The 12,500-nt window shown below is 48.0% G+C and overlaps 1 protein-coding gene across 1 annotated transcript in view; it reads left to right on the top strand.

Annotated features, from left to right (window-relative positions):
* tmtc2b (transmembrane O-mannosyltransferase targeting cadherins 2b) overlaps positions 1–12,500 on the top strand; it is a 39,439-nt gene that overhangs the window by 21,466 nt on the left and 5,473 nt on the right. The window contains exons 10-11 of the mRNA XM_042111448.1: positions 2,129–2,243; positions 8,491–8,554. Of these exons, the coding sequence (XP_041967382.1) occupies positions 2,129–2,243; positions 8,491–8,554 (179 nt within the window). The remainder of the gene's footprint in view (positions 1–2,128; positions 2,244–8,490; positions 8,555–12,500) is intronic.

The following is a 12,500-nucleotide window of genomic DNA, read 5'->3' on the forward strand; positions in this document are numbered from 1 at the left end:
TTTCCTCTCTCTATCTACCACTCTGTTTTTCCACTATCTATCTCTACCTTTCTCCATCTACCTTTCTGTCTATCTCTCTCTTTCTTTCCTCTCTCAATCTGCCATTCTTTTCCCATTATTTATCCACCTCTCCCTGTATGCCTCCCTCTGCCTTTCCTCTCTTTTCTCTCTCTCTCTCTCTCTTTCTTTCTTTCTTTCTTTCTTTCTTTCTTTCTTTCTTTCTTTCTTTCTTTCTTTCTTTCTCTCTCTCTCTCTCTCTCTCTCTCGCGCGCTCTCTCTCCTTCTCTACCTGCTGAGTGTTTGAGGCTAATGGCTAATCCTACGTGTCTGCTGGACGATCTCCGACGGCGGGCTCGCGTAAAGGCCAGCTGATAAAGATGATCCCCCGCTTCCTCTCTTTGTTCGAGAGGAGCTACAGGATCTGCGGGGAAGCGTGTGTGAACGTGACGTCCGATGCGTGTGCCTCCCGCTCACGGCCTCGCACTCCACGCTTCGCGCCTCACACGAGAACACTCAGGTCAATCAGCTAGGCTGTATTTCTGTCACACAGTAACAGGCGCTTGCGTAAATATTTCGCTGTAGACCTTGAGGAAAGGTGCTTTGGCTCACGATTGCTTATTTTCACATTCCGTGTTAACCCCTCGACGCTGAAACGGCCCTCTGAAAACATTTCGGCTGAATAAAAGCAGACAGCTTTTATTTTAATTCAAGCTGACTAATTTCCCCGAATGGAAGTGCCATTTATGTTACCCAAAACACGCTGCCAACAAGTGATGAATGGGTTGTGAAGGAGGAGATTGGTGGCTGTAAGCTGAAATAGCCGGAGCTAGAGCTGCTGTTGGCTCGGAGCAAGGTGAGACGAACCCAAGCCGTCGTTCAAAGTGTCCTCGGCGACCCAGAGGTGTTGAGTAAACGCCGCAAACGTTGTCAGCTGTGGCCGGCCAGCACAGCGTGGCAGGTTGTCTTACCCGCACCCTCTCCCCAAACACACACACAAACACACACACACACACACACACACACTCACTCACTCACACACACACACACTCACTCACTCACTCACACACACACACACACACACACAGACTACACGGCCTCCATGGCCTCCATGGCAGGGCTGCAGGGGCCTAGCGAGGTTCTCTCCTTTCCCCCGTGCTGGCGCTCAGGAAGGTCTCCCTGGTTTGGTCTGCGCTCCGCTCCACTGTGCAGAGACTGAAGCAGAAGCTGCACTGGGCTGGACTGGGCTGGAGTGGGCTGCACTGGGCTGGACTGCACTGGAGTGGGCTGGGCTGGGGCGAACAGGAGCCCGGTTGGGCTGAGGGAGCTGACCAAAGTCAACAGGGGTTTGATTTCCAGTAAAAACCTGTCCCTCCGCAGCCCCTCTCCCACCATTCCTCCCATACACACACACACACACACACACACACACACACACACACACACACACACACACACACACACACACACACAGACACACACAGAAACACACACACACACACGCACAGAGAGAGATACACATACACTCTATCTGTCTCTCTCTCTTTCACACACACACACACACACACACACACACACACACACACACACACACACACACAATATTCTCCCAGCTCCCTCTTTTCCTGTTCTCTTATTCCAATACACACACACACATATACACACACACACTCTCTCTCCCACATAAATACACACTCACTCATCACAGACACACACCACCTCTCTCCTGGTGACCGCAGAGGACCCCCAACGCTGCTCTATCCCGTGCGCCCCACTGTAGGAGCCCGGGGCCGGCCCACGTTCCAGAGGAACCGCTTATCTGCTCATCTGAATGGAGCAAATGGGCTGTGAGCGGCCCGTGCAGGCCGTGCAGGCCACAGCGTAATCGCCCCCTAATATCTTGTGTTGCAGCAAATTATTATTATGGGGGGCAAACGAGATTGGCTGCTGCCCCAGGCCAAGAGCAATAACTCTGTCCCTAAAAAGAAAAATGTATGCCCTCTCTCTCTCTCTCTCTCTCTCTCTCTCTCTCTCTCTCTCTCTCTCTCTCTCTCTCTCCCTCCCTCCCACTCTCTCTCTCTCTCCCACTCTCTCCCTCGCTCCTTTTCCTCTCCTGTCTTTTGGCTCGCAGGTCAGTTTTTGTTGGAAGAGTCGCGTTTGCTGGAGGCTGCGGGAATGGCGGAGAAGGCAGCACGCCTGGACAGCGGGGAGTTTGATGTGGTGTTCAGCGCGGCTCACATGCTCAGGTCGGTCTCCGTTAACTCGGCCGCGTTTATAAACCCTTTATAAACCCTTCATAAAGCAGCTGTTAATGACTTTACAAACTGTTTATGGAGTGAGAAGAGAGAACTGCTGCGATCGCTGGCCGCTGCTCCGGCCGCGTGCTGGCTACAGACTCTCCGTAAAAAAGACAAAGCGTATAAAATATCAATAAATGCCTGGACAAATTAAAGTGAGCTCGGGATATATTAGTCAGATGGTTATGGATATTAGTGAGGGGTAGGGTATTGCAGTGTTTGTCAGCGGTTGTCAGTGGTTGCCAGTGCCAGTAATGAAGGCCGGACATTAGTTTTGAATTCCCCTCACTAATACACAAACAGGCAGGACTGCAAAAGAGCGCACAAACACGCATACAGGACCTCTTAACACACAGAAGTACTCTGGTCTGTCACAGACACACATGGGCCTGTTAGAGCACTATCTCTCTCTCTCTCTCTCTCTCTCTCTCTCTCTCTCTCTCTCTCTCTCTCTCTCTCTCTCTCTCTCTCTCTCTCTCTCTCTCTCTCTCACTTTCACTCTGTCTCTCTCTCTCTCTCTCATGCACACACACACACACACACACACAGGGACTTGTTGAAGCATTAACAGCACAAATACACACAAGCCTGTTAACACCCTGTGACAGACACACAGCATTCTGCTATTCTGCTTTATGTCTGACTGCAGGCACATAGGCCTGCTAAAGCAGACACCTACTCTGTGTGTGTTGGCCTACTGTAGACATACGCTACGCTAACCCTCTGCAACACAGAGACCTACTGCGTGTGTTGGCCTACTGTAGACATACGCTAACCTTCTGCAACACAGAGACCTACTGCGTGTGTTGGCCTACTGTAGACAAACGCTAACCTTCTGCAACACAGAGACCTACTGTGTGTGTTAGCCTACTGTAGACATACGCTATGCTAACTCTTTGCAGCACAGAGACCACAGAGACAGTGATCTGACGTGGCTGTTACTTTAGATGGGCGATGACTTTGGTGAAGCACATAATCTGGCTGTGTGAATGGAGAGCACTGAGGATACATTGCGGGAACAATCATCTGGATCTTTCTTTGTTTTCTCTGGTTTCGTCCATGTTTCTGTTCTTTCTTGTTTTTCGTCTTTGTCTTTCTACTCAGTTTATTTTTTTCCTCACTTTGAACTCTCTGTCTTAAACACTCTCACTTACTCTCTCACACACACACACACACACACACACACACACACTCACATACACACATAAACTCCCTGCTCCCTATCTGGCTTTTTTTCGCTCCATTTCTCTTGCCGTCTGACTCTCACATTTTCTGTCTGTCACTTTTGTGTCTTTTCGCCTCTCTGCGTCTCTTGGCTTTGAAAGTGTTGCTTACCCTCTCTCTCTAATTCAGTCTCACTGTTTTCTTCCATTCTCTCCTTTGTCTATTCTATTCTGCACAAACAAGTAGGCTGTTCTTTTTTATGTGTTTCTTTCTTTCTTTCTTTCTTTTTTTCTTTTTTTCTTTCTTTCTTTCTTTCTTTCTTTCTTTCTATTTATATTTCTCTCTATCTATATATCTATCTATCTATCAATCCATTCATTCTGTGTGTCTGTGTGTGTGTGTCTGTGTCTGTGTGTGTGTGTGTGTGTGTGTGTGTGTGTGTTCTGTGTCTCTTTCTCACACTCTGGTCTCTGTGTGCCACCTATCAGTTTCCATATAAACACAGTACACTCCGTAGTGAGTCACAGACGCCTGCCTCAGGAAGCCACAAGCTGTTCAGTGTGAGCGCACCACAACACAGAGAGGCTCAAAGATCCCAAACACTACACACTGCCAATGTGGGACTGTGTGTTTGTGTGTGTGCGTGTGTTTGTGTCTGTGTGCGTGTGAGGGCATGTGTGTGCACACTTGTGTTTGTGAGTTAGTGTGTGTGTGTGCGTTTGCATGTCTGTGTGTGTGCTTGTGTGTGTGTGTGTGTGTATGCGCGCGCGCGCGCGCGCGTGTGTGTGTGTGTGTGTGTGTGTGTGTGTGTGTGTGTGTGTGTGTGTGTGTGTGTGTGCATACGTGCGTATGTTTGCCCAACGGGCCTGGGTGAGCAGCCTGCCATTGATATTACATTACCCTGTTAGGAGGTTTCAGCCCAAAGCCCATCAAAGGGGCCCTGAGCAACTGGTCTGCTTTCTGTTGGCTACTGTACCCCTCTGGAGGCAGGAGGCAAATCACTGCATCCAACACAACTAGTATCATTTCACTCCCAACATTTCTCTCTCATTCACTCTGATTTGGATTGGCTAGTTTTAGATTAGATAGTTAGATAGTTGCACACATTTAGTCTCTATTGCTCTCTCTCTCTCTCACACACACACACACACACACACACACACACACACACACATACACACACACACAGTCTATCTATGTTTAATGTTCACTATGTCTACAGACGCTATACTAATGTTTTTCTTTATGTCTTTAGATCTTTTTTTTTTATCCACCAAAATGGTATATTATTCCAGCAGGTCTGGGCTTTGAGCCGCTGAATATATGTTCAGGTGTGCTGTGGCTTTCCAAATGGGCCGTCAGTGCTCATACAGACCCCGCTGGATGATGTTCAGCTGCTCTTGGAGGGTCTCTCCTCTGCTGGGAGGGTGGTGGGGGTCGGAGGGGAGGAGGAGGAGGAGGAGGAGGAGGGGCGGGGGGTGTCGGGGGTTTATGGTGGGGTCCATGAAGGGGCAGGACCCCCGTCTGTTCATTAGCCGCTGTAGCTCAGGCCCCTGCCGCGGCGCTGGCGAGGGGTCCGGCACGTTTGGAGCTTGTGTTCCCCCCAGTGTTTGTGTTGGACGGGCGCACGGAAGGACCCGAGCTGGCCGGGCAAGAGGAAGAGAGATGGAGCGAGAGAGGGAGAGAGAGAGGAAGAGAAGGAGCGAGAGAGGGAGAGAGAAGGAGCAATAGAGAGAGAGAGGAAGAGAAGGAGTGAGAGGGGGAGAGAGAGAGAGAGGAAGAGAAGGAGAATGAGGGAGAGGGAAGCAGACAGACAGACAGACAGACAGACACGCAGAGAAGGAGAAAGAGAAAGAAAAACAGACAGAAAGAGAGTCCTCTGAGGAAGTCCTCTCTCTCCAGGGGTCAGTGTCCGTTGGTCCCAACGCCCACCTCTCGGCCTAGACGGCGTATTCGTCTCCACGAGCTTCTTCTCACTCTCATCACACTCCATCAGCTGGCACAGGCCAACTGAGCACGCTCAGTATTGCGCTCCCTGGAGCCACGCTAACACTACCATCTCAAGAGCTTAAGCCCAGCTCAAACACACTCCAGCCTCATGTCCCTCTCCCTCACTGTGTGTGTGTGTGTGTGTGTGTCTGTGTGTGTGTGGCATGGTTGTGTTTTTTCTTGTTTGTGTGCTAGCATCAGTCGGAGGGTCTTGCCGAAAACTAAACAGATTGCATCTCCCTGCTAAGTGCTTAAGGAGCACATGGTTTTAACATGGTTTAATTTGTTCCCCATAGCCCGTGGACGGAATAAAATCGGTATGTGATGAGTGAAAAACAAAATTATGCCCTCCGGCCCGCCTGCACAAAGCCACAAATCCACAGTTCCACAGCCACATTGGTCCACCAGACTGCGCTTTGTGACAATGGTGTGGCTCGGGACCAACACACAGACTTGTGTGGGCGCAGTACGCCAATGTGAAAATTACGCCCATTATTGAAATGATATTTAATGAATTGTGATGTTGCGGATGACATTCTTAAGGTTCTGGTTAAACACACAGACCAGGCATGTCAGGGGAGGAGAGAGGTTCCATTGTCCAGAATGGATTTCCATTGTACAAAGGAAATGGGGGGGGGGAAGGAAATAAATTATTTGCTAAGCTCAAGTTTACAGAATGTTATCACCCTGGTCTTCTCTATTTGTTGTCATGATTTATTACAGAATTATGTATAGCTATGCTTATTTGAAACTTCCAATGTATACATTGTCTCATCACCCCTCAGTTGTGAGTCAACATGTGAACATGTGTTTGCAGTGATACATTAAAGATTTTTATGAACTGATATAACATTTAGAAGGAAACCATATCCTGTCCAACTGAATATCAAAAGTTGTTTGTCAAGAGATGTGTTGGAGTAGTCTTTTTTCCCCAAAGTATTCATATGCATTTTAATGGCCTTGGACCAGAGGCCTTCCCACCATCAACGTGGTTCACAGATATTCCATTGGATAGCCGCCACCATACCATAAAGACTTTTATTAGCCATCAGTGAATGTCATTAACTTTTCTCTCTCAACATTGAAAAATATTCAAATGCTACTTAATTGCTTCCTCCTGTTTTAAAAATGTAGTTGTAATTATGCACTTAAATGATAACCGAAGTCTTTAATTGTATTTTATTTATTTACTTGAACACGAAGAAAAATGGTCAGAGTAGACAAATTAATCAGAAGGCATTTGCTTTGATTAATGTTTATAAGTTTCCCAAGTAAGGCTGAAATTCTCTGAAACATTTGGGGACATGGCAACCTACTTTTCTCGCCTCAAACAATGCGCAGCCTGGAACTGCAAACTCACCAAACTGTTTTATTTTTTCCCCCTGACCTGAATGTGCAATGTCTCTTGTCCTGGTAGCAGGGGGAGAGGAGAGGGGCAGAGAGAGAGAGAGAGAAGAGGAGGGAGGGATAGAGAACTCACAGGAGAGGAGAGGAGCAAAGAGAGAAGAGGAGGGAGGAATGAAGGGCGGAGGATTATCTCCTGAAAATAAAAATAGTCCTTCGTTTGACAGGATCTTCTCTCCTCCCAGCTCCAAAAGTGGAGGTACTGGGGTAGATCACTGGCCCTTGTGACTTTGTTTAAGACCTCAGAGCTGTGTTCTTGCACATTCACGTTTGAGACTGTTGGAGCAGTGCTTTGATCCTGCTGAATCAGGCGAGAGAGCAAGAGCTATTTTTACCTGCTCCTCTGCGCTGACCTTTCCCAAAGCGGGCCTGAATCGCGTGCGCGGCTGAAGTGCCCTTGAGCAAGGCACCTAACCCCTCACTGCTCCCCGAGCGCCGCTGTTGAAGCAGGCAGCTCACTGCGCCGGGATTAGTGTGTGCTTCACCTCACTGTGTGTTCACTGTGTGCTGTTTGTGTTTCACTAATTCACCGATTGGGTTAAATGCAGAAACCAAATTTCCCTCACGGGATCAAAAAAGTATATATACTATATACTATACGAATCAGCCAGACACATAACTCATTTAAAAAAAAAAAAAAAAAAAAAAAGGTCTCACTCCCAGATGGTATAGCCTCGAAAACCATCTCATGAAAAAGACAAAAATAAACAATACATTACTGAAAAGACTAGTGCAGCAGAGGCTGTGCGCTGCAAATCAGTTCAACCAGCCGGCCATGGACGAAGCTGTCGTCCCGTAATCGCTATAACCCTGACCTCTGAGGCCAGAAATTGTTCTCACTGTCACCAGCGCTGTCACAGTTAAAATGTGACGAGACAATTGTTACCATCGCACACATGTGGACCCCCACTAACACACACACACACACACACACACACCTGTAGATGTCTGCTGAGCCTGTGTTACAGGTCAGACTCTAGTTATAAAAGGGAGACATTGTAGCCGAAGATAGAGGTGTAGAAAACGAGGCAGAATAAGGGCCAGTAAAGAAGAGCTTGCCCAGACACCACATGAGCATATGGAAGAGATCCAGTGTCTTGTCTGGGGATTTTTATGGTCACACATGCAGATGAGAAAATAGGTCCACTCTTTTGAGATAAGGCGCAGAAGGCTGTTTGGTCCTTCTTGCTGCCGCTACTGCAGAGGAAATGGCTTTTAAAGATGGCTGTTTATTTACTCCAGCTCTGCCCTAATCCATTAGTAGCCTGAGCTCAGGCTGGGCTGTGGTGTGAGAGAGTTGGACAATTGCACAGTTGTTTTGCCAACTGTTAAGGCGGAGTCTGATGGCTGTCAGTCCGAATGACCCCAGAGGTCACCGGGCTCAAATCAGGAAGTAAGCGGTTTGGGTTGTGAGGTAGTTATCCTGTGGTCACTGTCTAGTAAAAACATCTCCTGGATGCCATGAAGGTTTTATGACCTCAACTCTCTTCCGGTCTCTAGCTCTCTCTCTCTCTCTCTCTCTCTCTCTCTCTCTCTCTCTCTGTCTGCCGGATCTCCAGAAACCATGCAGCTGATGCCAGGCTTTCTCATGCAGCTACAGAGCGGCGTAATGATTGCTGTTTTCTTTTTTGCTTCGCAGGCAAGCCAGCCTGAATGACGCCGCAGAGAAGTATTACGGCCAGGCAGCCAGCCTGCGACCCAATGTGAGTATGACTGGGACTCGCTAAGCTTACTTCACCAAACCCACTGCCAGACTGCTCTGGACAGGATAACACCGCTGTTAACCAAAACCCATTTTCAGCCCTCCCTGGATAGGATGAGACTGCCATTAAGCATAAATCCTCTTCAGGTCTTGGTGATTTCCCTTAAGTGGTCCGCAAATAGGCGCCGACACAAGTGCGCCAGACACATCAGTGCCGGAATTTTTTAACTGGCAAGCACGGGATAAACAAGCACGGGATAAACATGGGATTTTATGGAGCCGTGGCGACAAAATAGAACTGAAATGTAATCTACACAACAGCGGTGGTGTTGTATTGAAAATAATGGAATCTAATGTAATCGACTGTCAAAAGCGGAATGCGCCGCACTCATGTTTATGGCGATGTAAGTGCTTAAATGTGTGAATTGGCACAACCCAGAAGTGTACCGTAAGTAAGTGGTGAAGGCAACTGGTTCAGTGTAGGATGGAGTTAAATATTTGTTTCTCTGAACCTTCCGCTCTGAATGTCCAGTATGACTATAACAGCTACTCCCGTCCAGCCGTAAACTGCATGACTGTGCCAGACAGCCCTATAAGAGTCATGGCCAACTTGGAAATAAATCAGATTCTAGTATTCAATGCATTCAGCAAGCCACTCCTGAGACCAGTCTATATGGCTGACGTGTGTCACGCATCATTATACTGTAAGACAGTGTGAGGCAATGACAAGTGCCTCTCGTCATGAAAGCCAGGCGGCTTTACTACTGGGAAGGTCATGCTCTCTCTTGACCTTAAGTGACCTTGACCCTGCTGGTTAGTTCCCCAGAAGAGCTAACGTTTTAAAGGATGGATGAGTCACATCGTGGATGCATTCATGTGCCTCTGGAAGCTCCCGCCTGCTCAGCGAGGTCTGCACAGTGTCAGGGTTACTCTGCAGAGCAGCCAGGCCACGCCAGGTGGTTTAGTGGTTTTGAGATGTCTGTGCACATACTCACACACACTCGTACACACTGGCACATACACACTCAGACACACACACACACACACACACACACACACACACACACTCGTACACACAGGCACATACACACTCAGGCACACACTCAGGCACACACGCACGCACGCACTCATACACACAGGCACAGACCCACACTCAGGCACACACTCATATACACAAGCACATACACACTTAGGCACACACGCACACACTCATACACACAGGCAGACGCATTCATACACATAGGCACATACACACTCAGGCAAACACAGACACATACACACTCAGGGACACACACTCGTACACACAGACACATACACACTCAGGCACACACAGGCACATACAGTACACACTCAGGCACACACACACGGACACACTCGTACACTCAGGCACATACTGTACACACTTAGACACACACAGTCATGCACACAGGCACAGACGCACTCAGGCACACACACACACAGACACACTCTTCTATATACACACACACACACACACACACACACACACTCTACACATATATTAGATGTGGAAATACACACTCACATACAAAATCCTGCACTCACAATTGTACACACATATACAAGGTTACACACTCATGCACAGACACAAATGACCACACACACATGGAGCTCCTTCTCCACGGCCTTCAGTGTCTGTCATTAGCGTGCTGAAGGCCTAGGTCTGCTGTGAAGCTTCCCGGGGTGGGAGGGCAGGGGAGGGGAGATAGAAGGGGCAAGAGTTTGTTTGCACAGTGTCCATGGGTGCTTGAAAGGACCCTGGAAAAGTACAAACGCTCAGCAGGCCACACCACAGCCGGACGCACACGAGCCGCCGAGCGCCCGATTTGTTTGAAATGTTCGAGCATGTGTCAGAAGCCTCTCTCGGCTTCACGTGTCAGAGGAGAAATCACATACTTCAAAAAGCTAACGGATGCCTGGAAAATCACATAACAGAAACAGAAACCTACCCCTCGGCAGAGGGGGAGATGATCAGCTTGCATTTGTTCGGAAGAACTTACTACAGCCTCTCCACTGCAGCCTGCACACATACACAGACATTTTTTCTCCATGGGGGGGGGGAGGGTCTTGAGAGGAGTTGAACGTGCAGTCCATGCTAACTTAGTCATCTGAGTTCAGGGACGACATTACATAGTTTTCCAAAGTGGTCAGCTCTTTGTGGCGTGCCAGTTATGAAATCACGATAACAGCAATGTTTCCTAACTCTCCCCTGACCACACACATACATACATACACACACACACACACACACACACACACACACACACACACACACACTCTAAGTTTACCCAGCTTGGACCCTCCTGAGGCTGTGCTGTTTTTTGACAGGTGTTTTTATATAACGGCTCAGCACTCGCGCAGTTATGCAACTTTGGCTATGAATTGTACAGTGGCTCAGTATTCTGTACAGAGACTGGAAAGCAATGCAGTAATCATAGACACACGTGTGTGTGTGTGTGTGTGTGTGTGTGTGTGTGTGTGTGTGTGTGTGTACTAGTCTACCGTGTCCAGACTGAGGGACACTGAGGGGGGAGGTCAGGGGGAGCCGTGACGCCTGAACATGTTTATTTCATACAAGGGAGGGAGTCATCCACAACAATCTTTGGCCTCCTCCTATTGGCTGTTAGATGAGGCATCGCGTGCCACAACAAAGTGGCCTGTTTCTCGGCTGGGTTTGTTGATGCACACATGCAAATGAATAGCAAAGCAACCTGCCAAAAACTGCTCTTTAGCTGATCAAAGAGCACTAATGTACTATTTTCCCAGTGTCACGACAGGGTCTTTTGTTTTTCGGATCAGACAACACATCTTAAGAGCAGGTGTGTGTGTGTGTGTGTGTATATGTGTTTACATAATAATACTGTAATGATTGAGCAAACCAAATTGTCGATTTGGGCTGATTGCATCCACTGCCCCTGATGGTAGAACTGCTCCAGCATTACAAGATGAGTGGTTTATCAATCAGAGAGAACTTCAGACAGAGACATGCCTGTATAGCATATGGTATGTTTAACAGACAAATGCATGTATAGCATATGGTGTGTTTAACAGACACACACGTCCCCAGTGTGCTGTACCCTCTTCCTCCAGTCAGTGTGCGAGAGGGATTCAGAGATGAGATCAGCTTTATTATTTCCAGTTTTAGTAAAAAAAAAAAAAAAAATACTAATAAAAATAAAATCTGCATGCCCAAAAGGTTGATTCAGACTTTATGGCCAAGGGCTTGACCAAAATGGGTGAGTTATTAGCCCTTTGTGATTAGCTTGTGCTAGCTTCTTTGAGAATTGCACAAGAGTGCATGCACATAAAAAAAACAGATTCCAAGGTTTTGGAGGGGGTGATTATCGAAGTGGCCGCAGTTTACGCCTCTGATGTGAGTTGTCTTGGGGTGCTCTCTCCTTTGAAGTGCTCTCTCCTCATCAGATCCCTGCGTGAGCATGACTGAATGGAGGTCTGGAGGCATGGAGGGTCGGGGGAGGGGGGGGGGGTCAGCTGTTTTGGAGCAGCTGTTTCTGCAGAGGTCACATAATGCGGGCCACATCTGGAGAGGCCACTGGATCTACATGCCAGAGGAGGAGGGGAGGAGGGGGGCAGAAAGAGTTTAGAAGATAGAGGGTTTAAAGGAAGTTATGAAGTGGATTGCTCTCTCACTCAATCACTCACACTCTCTTTCTCTCTCTCTCTCTCCCCCCCTCTTTCAGACACGCACACTAACACTCTCTCTCTCTCTCACACACACACACACACACACACACACACACACACACACACACACACACACACACACACACACAAACAAACAATGCTCTTATCTTCAAGTACATAGGAGTAGGTCTGGCTCTAAGACGGTGCAAATGGCATCAACAACATAACAGCTTTGCATGAGCCATGTCATTGAGTTCATATTGCCGTCTTTAGCCCCCCAAACC

The sequence above is a fragment of the Alosa sapidissima genome, chromosome 11 (assembly GCF_018492685.1).
Source record: "Alosa sapidissima isolate fAloSap1 chromosome 11, fAloSap1.pri, whole genome shotgun sequence".
NCBI lineage: Eukaryota > Metazoa > Chordata > Actinopteri > Clupeiformes > Clupeidae > Alosa > Alosa sapidissima.